This window comes from Aricia agestis, chromosome 14 (genome assembly GCF_905147365.1).
Source record: "Aricia agestis chromosome 14, ilAriAges1.1, whole genome shotgun sequence".
In the NCBI taxonomy this organism is placed as follows: domain Eukaryota; kingdom Metazoa; phylum Arthropoda; class Insecta; order Lepidoptera; family Lycaenidae; genus Aricia; species Aricia agestis.
In genome coordinates this window covers 9,347,607-9,363,042 of record NC_056419.1, presented here as the reverse complement: position 1 = coordinate 9,363,042, position 15,436 = coordinate 9,347,607, and the positions used below count along the sequence as shown (strand labels likewise).

The 15,436-nt window shown below is 38.2% G+C and overlaps 2 protein-coding genes across 2 annotated transcripts; one reads left to right on the top strand and one right to left on the bottom strand.

Annotated features, from left to right (window-relative positions):
• Nucleotides 1–750: 750 nt before the first annotated feature.
• Nucleotides 751–4,139, bottom strand: LOC121733495 (60S ribosomal protein L18a). The gene is made up of 4 exons (XM_042123751.1): nt 4,023–4,139; nt 3,457–3,633; nt 3,047–3,226; nt 751–936 (listed from the first exon to the last, which is right to left on the bottom strand). Exons 1-4 carry the CDS (start codon nt 4,038–4,040, stop codon nt 778–780), a joined length of 534 nt encoding a protein of 177 aa, XP_041979685.1. The 5' UTR covers nt 4,041–4,139; the 3' UTR covers nt 751–777.
• A 1,178-nt stretch (nt 4,140–5,317) lies between these two features.
• On the top strand, nt 5,318–8,342 carry LOC121733493 (PRADC1-like protein). The gene is made up of 5 exons (XM_042123749.1): nt 5,318–5,525; nt 5,789–5,925; nt 6,206–6,321; nt 7,043–7,168; nt 7,909–8,342. The coding sequence occupies exons 1-5, from the start codon at nt 5,432–5,434 to the stop codon at nt 8,078–8,080; spliced, it is 645 nt and encodes a 214-aa protein (XP_041979683.1). The 5' UTR covers nt 5,318–5,431; the 3' UTR covers nt 8,081–8,342.
• Nucleotides 8,343–15,436: the final 7,094 nt, after the last annotated feature.

The window sequence follows — 15,436 nt, the reverse complement described above, 5'->3', positions numbered from 1 at the left end:
TGACATGCGGCCGAAATTCATGAAAAACATGGTTTTGTATTGCAAACATACATTAGTATAAGACTTAAAGGAGCTTATTCGAACAGTTACGGGCTAGTGACCAAATTTGCATTATTTAATGGAGGATTTTTTTTTAATTAATCCTTAGTAAGGATTTATTAAAAAAAAAAATGTGAAAACGTACGCTGAATTATAAATACCCACCATTTTTGGGTATTTACCCAATCTACCCGGTAAATACCCAGGTGGGTAGATTGGGTATTTACCCATCGCCCATCTCTATCGACAAGGCTTTATTTGAATGTGGGTGACATTGACGGGAGCGCTGCTGGTAAAGGAGTACTGTCTCTAATAATGGCAAGAGGTACAGTCTGTCAAGAAAGTGAAGAAATTAAAAAGTGGCAACATCGTAGTGTTATCCCTTTCAAATCAATCTAAGAAAAAAGGGATGACACTACGATGTTGCCACTTTTTGATTTCTTCACTTTCTTGACAGACTATAGGCACTTGAATTTTTCACACATTCTTTTGTTATAATGTGTACTAAAATAATATTAAAATAGAATAACTCACACTTGGCTGATTTTTTCTCGTGTAGATCTGTCGTCAAAATCTATCAACAATGTCAAAAAATGATTTTGACATTGTCGATATCGACAATATACTTATACACGAGAGTGAGATACTATCTCGTTGTACGCACATGCTAGCACAGCTGTAAAGGAATACAAACAAAACTACAAAATTTACACGCTTTGTTTAATTAAAATTAGCAATTTACAAGAAGTATGTGCTGGGCCTCTTGTAGGCGAACTTGTTGAGTTTCTTGTAATGGTGCACACGCTTGGGCAGTGGGAATCTGATGGAGCTGTTGTGGAACTGTTTGACCTGTGGTCTTCTGCAGGCTGAAGCCTTGATTACCTCCACTTTGATGATCTGGAAACAAAGGAGAACGGTTTTGTGAATGCCAATTATACTTTTTTTGTGCTCAAGGCAGGTCAAGTAGCCCTGATGTCACTGCGACCCTTGAGGATCTATTGTGACTGAATGCCAACTATACTATTATATTATTTATTTATTTACTATTTATTGCACACAAGGAAGAAGGATTGGAGGTTTTTGGTAAAGGAATAACATTTGCACGTTTCCATGCTGAAGGAAAGGAACTCGTTGACAAAGAAAAATTGAAAATAATAACATTTGCACGTTTCCATGCTGAAGGAAAGGAACTCGTTGACAAAGAAAAATTGAAAATGTGAGTTAGGATTGGCAAGAGTTCAGGAAGTGCAAGGGAAATCATATGTGGACTGAGATCATCATAATAGCTCTTATATGTTTCAAAACGTCGTCCTCGGTGACTGGTTTAAACGAAAAAGGAGTGTAGGAAGGTAAGGTATTACATCTAAGTGCAAGACTGTGCGCAGGCAAAGTTGCCGCAACAGGCCGCGTGTATGCCTTGCACTATTTACAATCTACATGAACCACTTCGACACACTTTTGATCTCCTTGTAGCTCAGTGCTAATTGCAGAGATTAATCCAGTTGTGAGTGTGTGAAAATGATAAGAATTCTTAAATCGATTTGTTACTGATTTATTTTACATGAGATGATGAGACAATAAAGATGTGAATGTCAATATTAAGACTCGTTTCCACTTAGCAACAATTCATGCGCAACATGCTGGACAACAAGTTGCCCAACATGTTGAAAGTCAGAGCGGGACTTTTGATGAACAACATTGTCTGTCTACGCATCTTTACGTCAGTCGTCGCCAACATGTCGCCAGGGGAACTTGTGTTGATTTTAGTGGCAGTGGTTATAATTTTTTTTATAGTATCTGTGAGCAGTATCCCATAGACGTTCATAGTTTTGGTACAGTTCGCTTAATTTGAGCACTTGTTCGTTAGACCACACTACGGACATTGTTGCGTGAGTCTCCACTTGACAACAATTGATGCAATTCTCTTTAAACAAACAACAAGCCGCGCGTCATGTTGCGCATCAGCTGGCAACATCGCGTGCTGTTGTGCAGCGTTGCCGTACATGTTGAGCGTCACGAGTCGCGCGCTAAATGTTGCCTAGTGGAGACGCGGCTAAACTGGCAAGCCATAGTATCTAGACAGGTATCTTTTTGAGCAGATTAATAAACCAACAAATAATAATAATAATAACATGGAGGAACAAGCCCAAATCAATTTCACAAACAGCAGCTGATCATTGATTAAATGTTAATACCTCGATCATGGGAAAACCAGACACAATACCTTATCTATTGTTATAGCGGTCGCCGGTGACCGCTTGAGGCATTAACCCACCAATCCCCAAGTGACACCCGGCTGCCGCATAACAATTGACAATCTATTGAGTCTGCGATTGCCACAATCGAGGTATTAATAATTACTAAGCCAAATATTAAAAAATTACTAGGCATTGATATAATAACATGTAAGTAGATTTCACAGCTAAAATAATAATTCCAAATTGTATAAATAAATGAGTGCGTGAATTACAACACTGCGTGATATGGTCATTATCAGCTAAATGCCTCTAGATCATTAACAATAAATAAATAAATAATCTACATTACTTTTTTATTCTAATAACAAGAATAAATTATTATTATTTCAATTACTCTACAATAATAAGTAATGAAAACACTTTGTTGGTATTTCTGTTCAGTACAGTAAAACCAATCAATGGAATTGACGAAAACTTTCCTGTTTTAATTGTAATACAAAAATTAATATAAATTAAATATTTTCAATGGTAAGTATTCAAATATAAATGTAATATGTTGTTTCCTTTTGGTTTGCAAGTGATTTTCATTGATTTTATATGATTTCTTGAGTATACAAAAATATCATTTGGTATTTTAAATGCTTACAGATTTTATTAAAATGTTTCTACAACAAAATCTGTAAGCTTTTTCTGTTGTTTTGGCTACTTTCTTGGGCAGGTAAGTAGCCAAAGCATAGAGATTAAGAAGGCTCATTGACAAAATTGGTAATTGTTGAAAATAATTGAATAAAAATATATCTGTAACTTACGTGGATAGAGTGAGCACGCGCTCTGTGCCTGGCTCCCATGTCACGGTAGCACTGTGTTACGGCACCACCCACGCTCAAGTCACGGTATTCACGGTACATGTTGTGTACACCAGACCTAGACTCATAACGGAGCCAGATACCAAAGTTCTTGATCTTGACTGGGCTCTTCTCTGGGATTTCCTGAAAAATATATTTGTTTGTTATATTTTTATGTCAAGAGAAATAATGTTTGGTGACTCATTTAAACATACATGATACAAAACTCCCAACATTAAACTTTACTAATAAGTAATAAGCCAACACAATTAATTATTACAGAGATATTTAATCAAAATTATAATGATATAATTATATCCACAGCTGACTGAAGTTGAAGTCAGTTAGTACACTGGGAATAAAACATCACATACCTTGATGGAAACGATCTCTCCGGTAGTCTTCTTGAACTTCTTCAGTTGTCTCAAGAAGTACCAGAAACGGGACTTGGCCACGATCGGATCTGGGGAGAAGATCCTCATTCTGTACAGAGGAGGTTTTGGGTCATTCTCAGAGGGGAGCTTGCGCCCGATCACCTCGAATTCCTTCAACTGCAATAGTAAAATTATGTATTAACTTAGGTACTTATAAGAATTTGAACCTTCATCATTATTTACTAATAGCACATAACCTCAAAATCGTAACCTCGAAATACACATATCATTCATGACACAGCTAGAAATGTACAAATTTCTTCAAAAGTTATATCACATGCTGTTTTAAGTAATAGTAGACGATTGCAGCATATTTTCGAGCAATGTTAAACTAAAACAATATCGCGACAACGTGTACCGATCACACCAAGACATGAACTTCACAAATAAATATGGATTTACGAGTTATATATAGGATAAATTAATTGTAAGCTATGATGGCGAATACTTTTGACTATTTCTTCACATATTTCACTAATTAAATAAGTTATAAATTAAAATTTTACCTCTCCTTTGGCTTTCATTTTCACAGATTTTTACTAAAAGGATCTGTCAACGGAAGCGGAAAGGTTAGAAGAACATGGCGTCGTAATTGACAGATAGTTTTCTTTATGACATTTATTATGACGTCAAAAACATCGCCCCGGGTTTCTTTTTAATAAAAAAATTAAAAGATCTTCCGCTTTGCGCCCCCTGGACGCTGTCACTAAGTTTGTTTTTTAAGTTTCTTGCTAATAAATAATAATTATGACTAATGACTAGAGTCTAGACTCTAGACTAGAGTCTAGACTTTAGACTCTAGAGGCGGTGAAAGCCAGGTCGGGAGTCGGGACTCGGGCAGGGACTCGGGAGTCGGGGCTCGGGCAGGCAGGTGCCAGGTCCCAACTCCCATGCAAGCCTTTGCAACACCTTTGACAAAATAAAAAAATAAACATAAAGTCAGCAGTCAACTGTCGCCAGTGTTGCCAACTATGGGGATTTCCCACTAAATTTAGTGGGAAAAAATACATTTAGTGGGTTTTTAGGGGGTAAAATATTTTGGGGATATTTTTGGAGGTAAAATTTTTGAGGAATGGAACTTTTTTTTTTAATAACAACCTTAAAGTGGCTTTCGGATCTTTGCCGCGAGCGACCGCGACGGACGAAAATTCAAACGAAAAGCCATTTTATGACATAGGCTATAGGTTTCATTTTACTCCGCCACTAGCTTATGCGCCGCCCGCGCCGCCGGCGGCAGTATGGGTCGCTACGTAAATGTCAGTAGAAAATGATACCTATATTCTATGTTGTGAAGTAGCATTTTATTTAAATTTTTACCATCCGAAAGCCACCTTTAAAATGGAACTGCCGCACAAAGCACATGTCTCTATAGTCTTTTGAGTCGTACCAGCTGACACTGCTGACAGTAGGCTGACAGATAGATATTATATTAATTATTGTCGTTGTAAGTAATGAAAAAAAATTGAAGTATTTAAAAACTTCTGGCCTGTTTGTTTGTTTGGCCTGTTGAAGGCCAATTTCAACCAAAACTCCCCAAAAAAATCTAAAATATTTAAAATTACTGGGGTGTGTTCTACTAAGCGCTCAAATCGCTGAAATACATCAGCGATTTGAGCGCTTAGTAGAACACACCCCAGTAATTTTAAATATTTTAGATTTTTTTGGGGAGTTTTGGTTGAAATTTAGTGGGTTTTGAAGTTGCTTTAGGGGGAAAACGTTTTGAATAGTTGGCAACACTGGCTGTTGCCTGTCAATTGCCATAAAAATTTTGTGCATGGCAGTGAGTTTTATTTTTGTGAAATATTGAAATAATTGTATTTTTTGTGTAATGTGTACTATTTAAACTTGTAAATGCATAGTAAAATACCGGAAAAAAACTATATATTGATACCGAACAATTGTATCTCCTGCGATTATGTTATGCGATAGCAAAAGATCATTTTTAAGTGTACTGTTACTGCAGTTTCATATTTTGTTGATTCTTTTTGCTGCTATAGTTTCGCCGGGAGGTAAAGTATTATAAAAATAATATAAAGTTATACTTCTATTAGATTTCATGTAAATAATAAACTAAATGCTATAAGGAACCGTACATTTTCCGAGATACAATCTTTCCCATGTCATTTACTGGGACTCAAAGTATCTCCACAACATTATTAATTAAATTTCATCACTTATATCAACAGCTTAAGAAAGAGATACTTGTATTTATAATATTATTACGAATTAATAATTACGCATTATATTTGATGATTGTAATATTTTTTTCAAGCCAATGATTTGCACTTCGAAGATGGAGCTTCTACAGCTGATATAATTGGCGGAGATGTGTTTTTTGAAATATTAGACCCTCCTGAACTCAGATACACATATCGAATGAGACCAGCTAGAGACTTTGGAGCTACATTTGTAAGTTTTCTTTAAAGATTATTATGGGCTCTATTCGGTCTCAGAAAACCAGAATAATTTTCTGCTTATGTTGAGCATCCAAGGGAATGAAGTCAGGGTGTTTAAATGGTGTCTTAATATACACTGGATTAAAATACAATGAACGCAGCAGAAAAATATTCAATATTATGTCACTCCTTTGATGTTGAAAATGGTTGTGACTATTGCCGGCCATTACGTGAACCATCTTTTTTCCAATAAAAAATATTCCAAACTAATATTTTTAAAATTTATATTTCAGAATGAAAGTTTTCAATTACGGAAGGTGAAACTAGTGCCAACAGTGCCTTTGCACAGTTGCACTGATATTGAGAATTCTGAGTTGCTACTTGGACAAGTAGCACTTTCCGAAAGAGGGTAATATTTTTTAAACAAATCAATTTAATATATTCATAGCAGCTAATGTCATAGAATTGAATAAATAAAGCATTTCTATGATGTGGTGCCTTAGTACCTTACATAAAAGAAATTGTCTAGTAATTGAAGGCTCCACTGCAATAATGATGAATGTCCTAAGTTGTTAGTTTTGAGATAATTGGGTTTTTAAAAACAAAACTTGAAGATTATTTTGAAGTAAACTCCTGTGACGTTAAGGGCCGGCCCACACCGGAATGGCAGAGGCCTGCAGAGGTGCGGCGAGGCCGGAGAGAGCGTTTTAGCCGTGTAGCCAAAATATAAAAAACATATTTATCACGAAACTACAAGCAATATTGCTAATTTTGTAAATACATTTGAAAGATATTATTTGAAGTGACCGAATGGCAATTACTCGTTAAGATTTTAATTTTTTTGGACGTTCATCATTAATGCAGTGGACCCTTAAATTATAATTTTTGCAACCATATCAATTATGTCAGTCAGGCTGACTGACTCTTTGGATAGATCATTGTTGAAAGATGATTGATCTTCTTAATGTCTCTGACATTAGTTTTTTCAATATTCTTTGTATTATATTATGTATTTGGTGCTAAGGCACATTGTACGACATTATATAGCACTTAATTATTATTATTGGGTGACATTAAAAGAAGAATATTATTATGTTGATAGTAAGAATATTTTAACTTAACATTTCCAGTGAATGCTCATTTGCTTCTAAGACGTCAAAGGCGCAGCAGGCGGGGGCCATAGCTATCATCATAACAGAGTCTCTAGACAAATGGGATGATGCACAGGACTATTTGATTGAAATGGTGGATGATAAGTAAGTTGAATACTACCACATTGATACTAATAATAATATTAGTAATGTGCATCTGCAATTCATACTTTTCATGCAGATGACGATCCTCAAAAGATGTTAGATCTTGGTTTATGTGTTATTTAGCTAAAATCAAGGTTTTCATGAAAATTATTTGATTATTTGATGAATATACTATCCAAAATCCAAAATGTAAAATAATATCCTTAAATAGAGTAAAACTTGGTTTTAGTGTGTAGTAATGTTGGCGTCGCTCACTTTCATATTATGGAGTGTAATCCACAACTGCATAGTAATGCACACACCAAAGAAAGTTTGCTTTTCCACAAAATTTAACTGAAATCTAAGAAAATATCACATTTTGTGCAAAAGTAGACTATTTTGTGTGTGCTGGATCATAAGAATATAAGTAAATAGTAATTAATATTTCTGTGATCAGTGATCTGTCACTCATTCGCGAGAGCGCTTTTATTATGCACACATTTGGGCACCATTATAAGCATATCTTGCCTGTTTGCAATAAAACTTGCAACAATAGCAAACTATGTATTTACATTATTTTTAAATAAAGGCTATAAAAAAAATAAAGGCTAAGAAGAAATATTTTTATTATACCTTGATCGTGGGAATCGCAGACACAATAGTCAATAGATATTCAATTGTTATGCAACACCCCACTTGGGAGTTGATGGGTTAAACAGCTTGAGTATCAAGGAACTTACATTTTCTTATTTGTGTTTCAGGATGGAGCTCAACATAAACATTCCAGCGGCTTTCCTCCCGGGGAGAAATGGCGCAACCATACTCCGTACTCTTAAGAAGTTAGATATGAAATATGCAATTATTAGTTTGCCCATCAATATGACACATGTGCCGTTTCACAAAATGAACCAACCTCCATGGATAGCGTGGTAACATACGATTATGTTTAAATAATATCATACACCAAAATAGCGGCCTTGTTAAAATTATAACCGACACACCAAAATGCTGCCATATAGTGCAAAATATTCAAAATGTTGCAAAACGCAAATTAAACACAACAAAGACCAAGTGGCCGGCCGGCGAGATAGACAAATGAATGTAAGAAAACTTGACTGTAGGGAGTGATAAAAGATCTTGAATAGGCTAGATGACTATTTTTTTTTCTTATTGGTAATTGAAAGACCCTTAAAAAATAGAAACATCGCTGAAAGAATGACTCTGATAGCTTAAAAATTCACCAAGATATGACAAATCAAACATCTCATAAAATAGACCTGCCCGAAACACTCCATACAAAGTGCTACGAAAGACTGACGTCACTCTTTCGTAGTTTGTACGCATCGGGAGACAACTTTGTTCGATAGGTATATCAAATATTGCGTTTATAAAAGTGGTTTCATAACAAAGGTTGCTTTTAATTGCATAAGTTATCGATTGGTATACAAATATTAAAAAAAATAATTGAAAAAAAAAACGACTTCATTATCTAACTTTGAAGGCGCAAAACAAAAAAAATAAAAATGCTATCGAGCTGTAATTTCGGGAACACTTATTTTTTACCGTGATTTCTTTATTTTATTAACAAAATTCGCTAATCTTTGACCTTGTCATCATCCCTATTGGAGATTTTGTATTTTGGTCACAATTTTTTTGAGCGTCTGTGGCTCAGTAAGTAGATCTTTGGTTCACACTCGAGAGGGTGCAGGTTCGATCTCGAAAGGATGCTCAAACGGTTAACGGTGAAAGTCGTCTGAACTAGACCAACTATGTTGCGAGAATGTTGTATGTGCTTGGGCAACCATATGTACATTTAAACTAAATAACCCAGGCACTACAGTATTTGAAGAGTGGTTATTTCACTCGGAAAATACTACATAAACCACCCCCAACGAATGCCAATGCCAACGAATTGAGGTCACAACTTACAATAATTGAAGTAAAAGGGAATTCTTTAGATGTTAATTAGGGTTGTTGAGGAAGTCATTATGAGGAAGAGGAGGAAGGGGAATTGTCACGCGCAAATTTAGAGGATGCGGATGAGGAAGAGGATATTTTTTGAGGAAGAGGATGCGGATGAGGAATGGGATGATAGGAAATTATAAATACTAGCGGATCCAACCCAAAAGCCTTTGTCCTGTCTGTACATAACTAGGTACATACATTACACAAAAATAATTAAAAGGGCATTTTTCAGTGGACCAAACTATGAATCTAAACCATTCTCAAAACACACACAATAAGGAATTATCAAAATCAGTCCAGCAGTTAAGGAGGAGTTCAGTAATATACACAACACGCGCACACAAAAAAAAGATGAGTGAATGGTACAATTCTCGCTCTCTGGCGTGTGCGTTGCCATGATTGGATACGCCGTACGCGACGCGCATGCGCAGTGATATTCCTCATAAATTCCTCTAAAATTTTGAGGAAGCGATAGCGGAAGAGGATTTTTTTTATTTTATTGTTTATATATTGAGGAACCTAAAATATTGCGGAACTTCCGCATTATGAGGAATCGGAAGAGGAATCCTCAGCAACCCTAATGTTAATTGAGAAAAAACTCGGAAATATTGTCTTCATTGTCTTATAGCAATAATAGTGTATGTCACAAAAGGTGTAAAAAAAAAAAAAAAATAGTTAACTCTCTGTGTGTTCCACATTATGCGTCGAAAGGGAATATCTGTAGTATCCATAAAGACATTGTGATAGAAAAGTAGATATAAGTACATTTTAATAAATACCTGCTGTATTCCTTGATAGAGGACCATTTTAAATATGTGAGAATTGCAATAAACATAATAGTAATATGTACTTATTTGTTCTATGGTCGTTATTATAATGTACTATCAGAGAAGTTGATTCCTATGTAATTTAGTCGCGTTATGTCATACCCAGCCGACAGATCACAACTTACATTGAAATGACATATTCCGGCCAAATGACGTAGGTCCGTCAACTGCATAGGAATCAATTTCCTCGATGTTACTATCAGAGAAAATTATTCAGAGGCAGATGATGATTTTGTCCGGTTATGATCTAAAGGTTAGAGGATAACGACTAGCAATATTGACCTGCCCAAATAACGGAGGTCCTCCTGTCTATGAATAAATTTCTTTGATAGCACAATTATTTATTGCGCCTTAAAGTGAGCCGCCATTATTTTTGTTAATATTACAGCTCGACAAGGCTTTAAATGAATATGTCGATGGGCGCTGCTGCCTGCTGTTAAAGGTGAACTCTCAAAAATGACGTTTTTGTATGAAAACAGCGTTAGTTCCTTTTCTCGCCACGTTCATTTAAAGCCTTGGAGCACTTTACCTCTGCAGCATCTAGTCATATTTTGTCGTATTTTGCTGTAAAGGGGTGTAAAAAATGACGGTTACAAATCAACATTGGTACACTCTTATAAACATTTGAAATTGTTGAATTAGTGCGATTTTTTCGAATTCTTGAACCCTACTGGTGTCGTACTCAACGTTTTTTATTTGTTGAAATTTATTATACTGGATTTTCTTATATATAAAATTCTCGTGTCACAATGTTAGTCCGCGTACTCCTCCGAAACGGCTTTACTGATTTTTACCAAATTTTATATGCATATCCAGTGGGTCTGAGAATCGGCTACTGGGTACTTTTTATATTGATAAGTGCATTTGTTTGTGCGACGGGATAGCGATCGACGTTGCCATGGTGACATACTTATTTTATTTTTATTTTTTTTTATTATAAAATTGGGGCCGTCTATGGACTGTTCGTCCATATCCTTATCACCATATATATATATATATATATATATATATATATATATATATATATATATATATATATATATATATATATATATATATATATATATATATATATATATATATATATATATATATGTGTATATATATTTAATAGAATAGAGTATAATATGTTATACATATAATAAATAAATATATATATTTATTATTTTATAAATTGCATAATAATAATATTAATGTTTTGAACGGTGAGGTCCCAGTCGGTGTGGCGGCCAGTAGATCCGACATTTTTCGATTTCCTTAGATTTTATGCTGCTCCACCCTTTGCCTTTAGATGTTGTGACATTGGCTTGGTGGAGAGGGGTCACTCAAGCTGGGTGGAGTTTCTAGGTTGTTAAAAAGATATCGTTCTGTGTCGAATCTACCCGCTCAGCTCAGCAAAAGGGCTCAGCAAAAGGAAAGGCTGTTTGAACAAATTCATGAAACTGGTTAAAAGGGACATGATTTTTCTAAAGATGCGAGAGATTCAAAGTAAGGAGATGAGATGCGTGGTGCAGGAGGATGGGCTTGGCTGCATCATTAAGAGTCCAGGTAATCAGCATCCAATGTGCGTATGTGAGGCCCTCTATATTGGACAGTGGAACCAACTCTTTCTATGAAGGCAGAGTAAACATGCAGCAAGGATAAATGCTTGTTAGCCCATTCCACAGCAAGGTTTTTCCCTTTTATCAGTACTGCGTCCTCATCACGCCCGCAGGAGGAGCGATAACATACTCTGCTATGATGCTGGTGATAATGCAGATGAGCGGATCTAATACTGGATACTCTTTGAATATTGAAGTCTGACTTGATCACAATCTTGAGAATGATCCATAGCATATAAATCTTGGTTCCTACTCGGTTTTCAGTCGATAGTTGTCTCCCACCCTCATCCTCTGCTCTAGGATTGCACCCATATTCCTGCTTGTCTGTGACCTCTTGCTTCAGACGCCCTGCAGAATCTATGATGATGTCTTGCACTAGCTGATTGAGCATATGTAGAGACCCCGGGAGATGAGATAACACAGCGGTAAGATCCCGGAACATGTTGAAACAAGATATACTGTTGGTTAAAGAGCATCTGATGTGGGGCTCTGCCCATGATAGGACTGTATTTACGCTTCGTAGATGAGGAGAGAATCCCAACGCAGAGACGGTGGGGATGTTCTCTATTGGGTTCATGATCATCCACGCCGATCCAGCAGGACCTTCTGTCAGAGACATAGGAGGCACAACATTGAGGGTGTAGACAGACACATTCCTAAGTTCTTCGTTGCGAGATATGCTAGTGGCTGGACTCATTACTATGCACGTACTATCTATCAGATGTCTGCGTAGATTTTCTTCTTGAGGAATATCCCCATAAATTATAAGTGTTCTCTTCCTACCTTCATGAATGCGTGTTATAAGCTTCTTCTTCCGTTAAGAGAATACTAGTGTAGAGTCCCTCTATTATTAGCCTGGACTTGCATGGATCTGTGGCGGGCGCAGGCCAGTGGACCTCTTTCCCAAATGTTAGACTCTGGTGAAGCTCCATGCCAATGAGGGTAACCGGGTAGAGACAACACATGCTGAGCTGCATTAAAAAGAAACCCTTTCTCATCTCTAAGAGTCACAATTTGTTCTAGATCTTCTGGGAGCGTCCAGGTCTGCAACAACAAGAGCAATGATACCCCTACCTGTGGCAAGCTGTACACTCTGGCCATATTCAGGACGGTCTGGCTGATTCTTATTCTCTGTAATGGTTCGGAACATGGATAAGTAGGTATATAGGATATCATGGGGATCCGCAGTCTCCTCTACAGATCTGACATAGCTAACAGACTCCTCTTCTGTGTGCACAACTCTTATAGGGATGTGTTGACGGATTGCAGGTGCTAATTCACTAACATATTCAATGTGGTCCTGGTACGTCACCAGGCTCCTGGGTGGAGCGGGCTCGCCCAGGACGTGGAGGACAGCTCTCACCATGCGAGGGAGGACCTTTTCAGCATTATCTGGAGTTAAGTAAGCTCCTCTGCTTATTAGGGACATGAAGCCATCATCCACATATCTCGTTAATGCCATATAAAGAACATCTCTCAAATCTCTTTCACGGCGGGATGCCGATATGCCTGCGATAGAATACAATTCTCCTGCTTTACCACAGGCCATCACTGTATCTAGAAAGACATCATACGCTGTTTTGTTGCGGGAGAATATAGAGTCAAAGTAAGTTGTTCGTCTAGTCTTGAAAGTTGTATCGTAGATCCAAAGGTAAAATGTTAACGAAGGGAGCAATACACTCAGTTGAATTCCCTTACATTCCGTCAAATTCAGAAAGGACGCATGGACACTCTCAGCTATAGCCCTGTTTTCTAAGGATGTAACGAACTCCTCGGATCGGATATGCAAGATCCATGCAGCGAGTTTATGCGCTGCATGCACGGAGTAGGATAACCTGGGATTCGTTTCGATGTTATGCGGTACAAGGTGTCTGTCTTCTATCTGCGTCACATTTTCCAAGACCTTTATAAGGGTTACACCGGTATATGTTGTGCGTTCTAGCGTGAACTCCTCCGGGGGCAACTCCCACACGCAGCATTTTTTAGCTATAATCAAAGCTGTAGTGGCGGGGACGTAACCATATTCTCGGTACCACTCAGAAAGAACAGCTTGGCCGTTTATGAAGATCTCTTGGAAACACAGATTATAGTTTTGTCCTTTCTTGGCATAATTAGTAGCAGTGTCGGACACAATCCTCATCCATGTGAGCAGGTTCGTGCATCCGTTCCACATCCCACCTCTTCTTAAAGCGGGGTAGGGCAGTCTGTGTGCAAGCATTCCGGAATAAACTTGCGAGGTGTAGGGCTCTAATTCGGACAAAGGGATCATCGTTTTCTTCTCTATCAACTTCTCTAAAAGGTCTTGTAATCCCCTGCTTACCCAACTTTTTAGCTCTAAAAGAGCCTTAATGTTCTCGATGATGCTTCCAACTTCCAAGACCTGTGAAGCAGCCCGGCGAGCACGAACATGCGTTTGAGAGCCTATATAAGGTGTGCGCGGACCCCGTTGATAAAAGCAGTTGACGTGAGGTTCTCCCAACCATCCTATCATTATAGCTGATGGAGCCAGGCTCTCAGGTAGGTTTTTCCAAGGAACCATCATCAATTGATCGCAAGGGGTTGGCATTGTGATGCCCTCTAACTGCATCCCCCAGAGTTCCTCACGTATTAATTGCGTCAGTACGGTGACACACGGTGCCTGTTCCAAGCGATGTGTAAACGGAGAGTTTTTTCTTTGAAGATAATATCTCACTGTTCTAGCCTCCAGCGCAGTTATGGCCCTCCAGAGTTGACTCTCATTTATCCAAGTCCCCATTGATGCGCTTTGTATAGAGCGTGATGTGGCAAATTTACCTATTACCTTCTCTCGTACTCCTATGTTTGAGAGTTGCCATAGTTTACAGAGTAGCTTTGGGTTCACGGGTCTGATAGACAAGAGATCTGCTTTCAGCTTAGCCTCCTCTTCTTCTGCTCTGCTATTAAAGATCAATGCCATGGTCTTATTCTGAATGATGTGTGGCAGAGCCTCCTTCAGCATCCGCCTAAAGAAGTTCTCAGGTTGAGTTGGGAGTCTTAGGGGGATGCTCCCAGGATCCTTTATCAACTGCAGGGTGTCTACCTGATCTGGCTTTCCTATGTCAAGCAGATCGTGCACGCTAGACATAAAGGAAGGGATGGTTAGCAAGTGTTTCATAGTGCTTAGTGCCAAGCTAAGGGTGTCTTGTGTGGCTCTAAGTGCGAATTGGGGGAATAGGACAGTGGGGTATCCACCAATAGAACGGCTCATGAGTAGCAGGACAATGAGCCATTCATCTGACTGGGTCTGGCAAGAAGGCACAGACCTAAACAGTGTCAGAGCGGAGAAAAAAGTTGTCAATAAATATGCCGGGATGGGGGTGATGTCGTCAGAGGCTATTGATGCCCCGCTTGAGTAGAGGCCTGCTATAACGGTGTTTAGGGTGGGTACGGTCAAGTTAGCTTCACTCGTGATGCGCGAAGCTTTCTTTAGGGCTGAGCTAACGTGTACTCCATCTAAATAATACCTCCTGCCATACTCAAGGAGTCTTCGAGACACCCAGGATTCGGGAACTTTTATTACAATGCCAGCCTCGGTGCAAATCTCCTCAAGGTGAGTCATAAATTGATTTGTATAGACCGTGTTCTGCAAGAAATGAGGCTGAAGGGATCCGCAGGAGAATTACTTGGTTATCTCCTTGGCCTAACAGTGAAGCGGTAGTCTGACATTTGTGAGCTGAGTACAGGATTAATAGCAGTGTGGCAAGTGTCCATCCCTTTTGCCTGAGCCCCTCGAGCCATGCCTCAGGGCTATGCACGCATCGGGGTCCATCCTCAGGTCTTCCGTCATGGCTCTGTCTAGGTGGACAGTACCTATCCTGAAATAACAGCACAGAGATGAGAGGAAACGTGTGGGTAAACCCGTAGACATTGTTTAGACC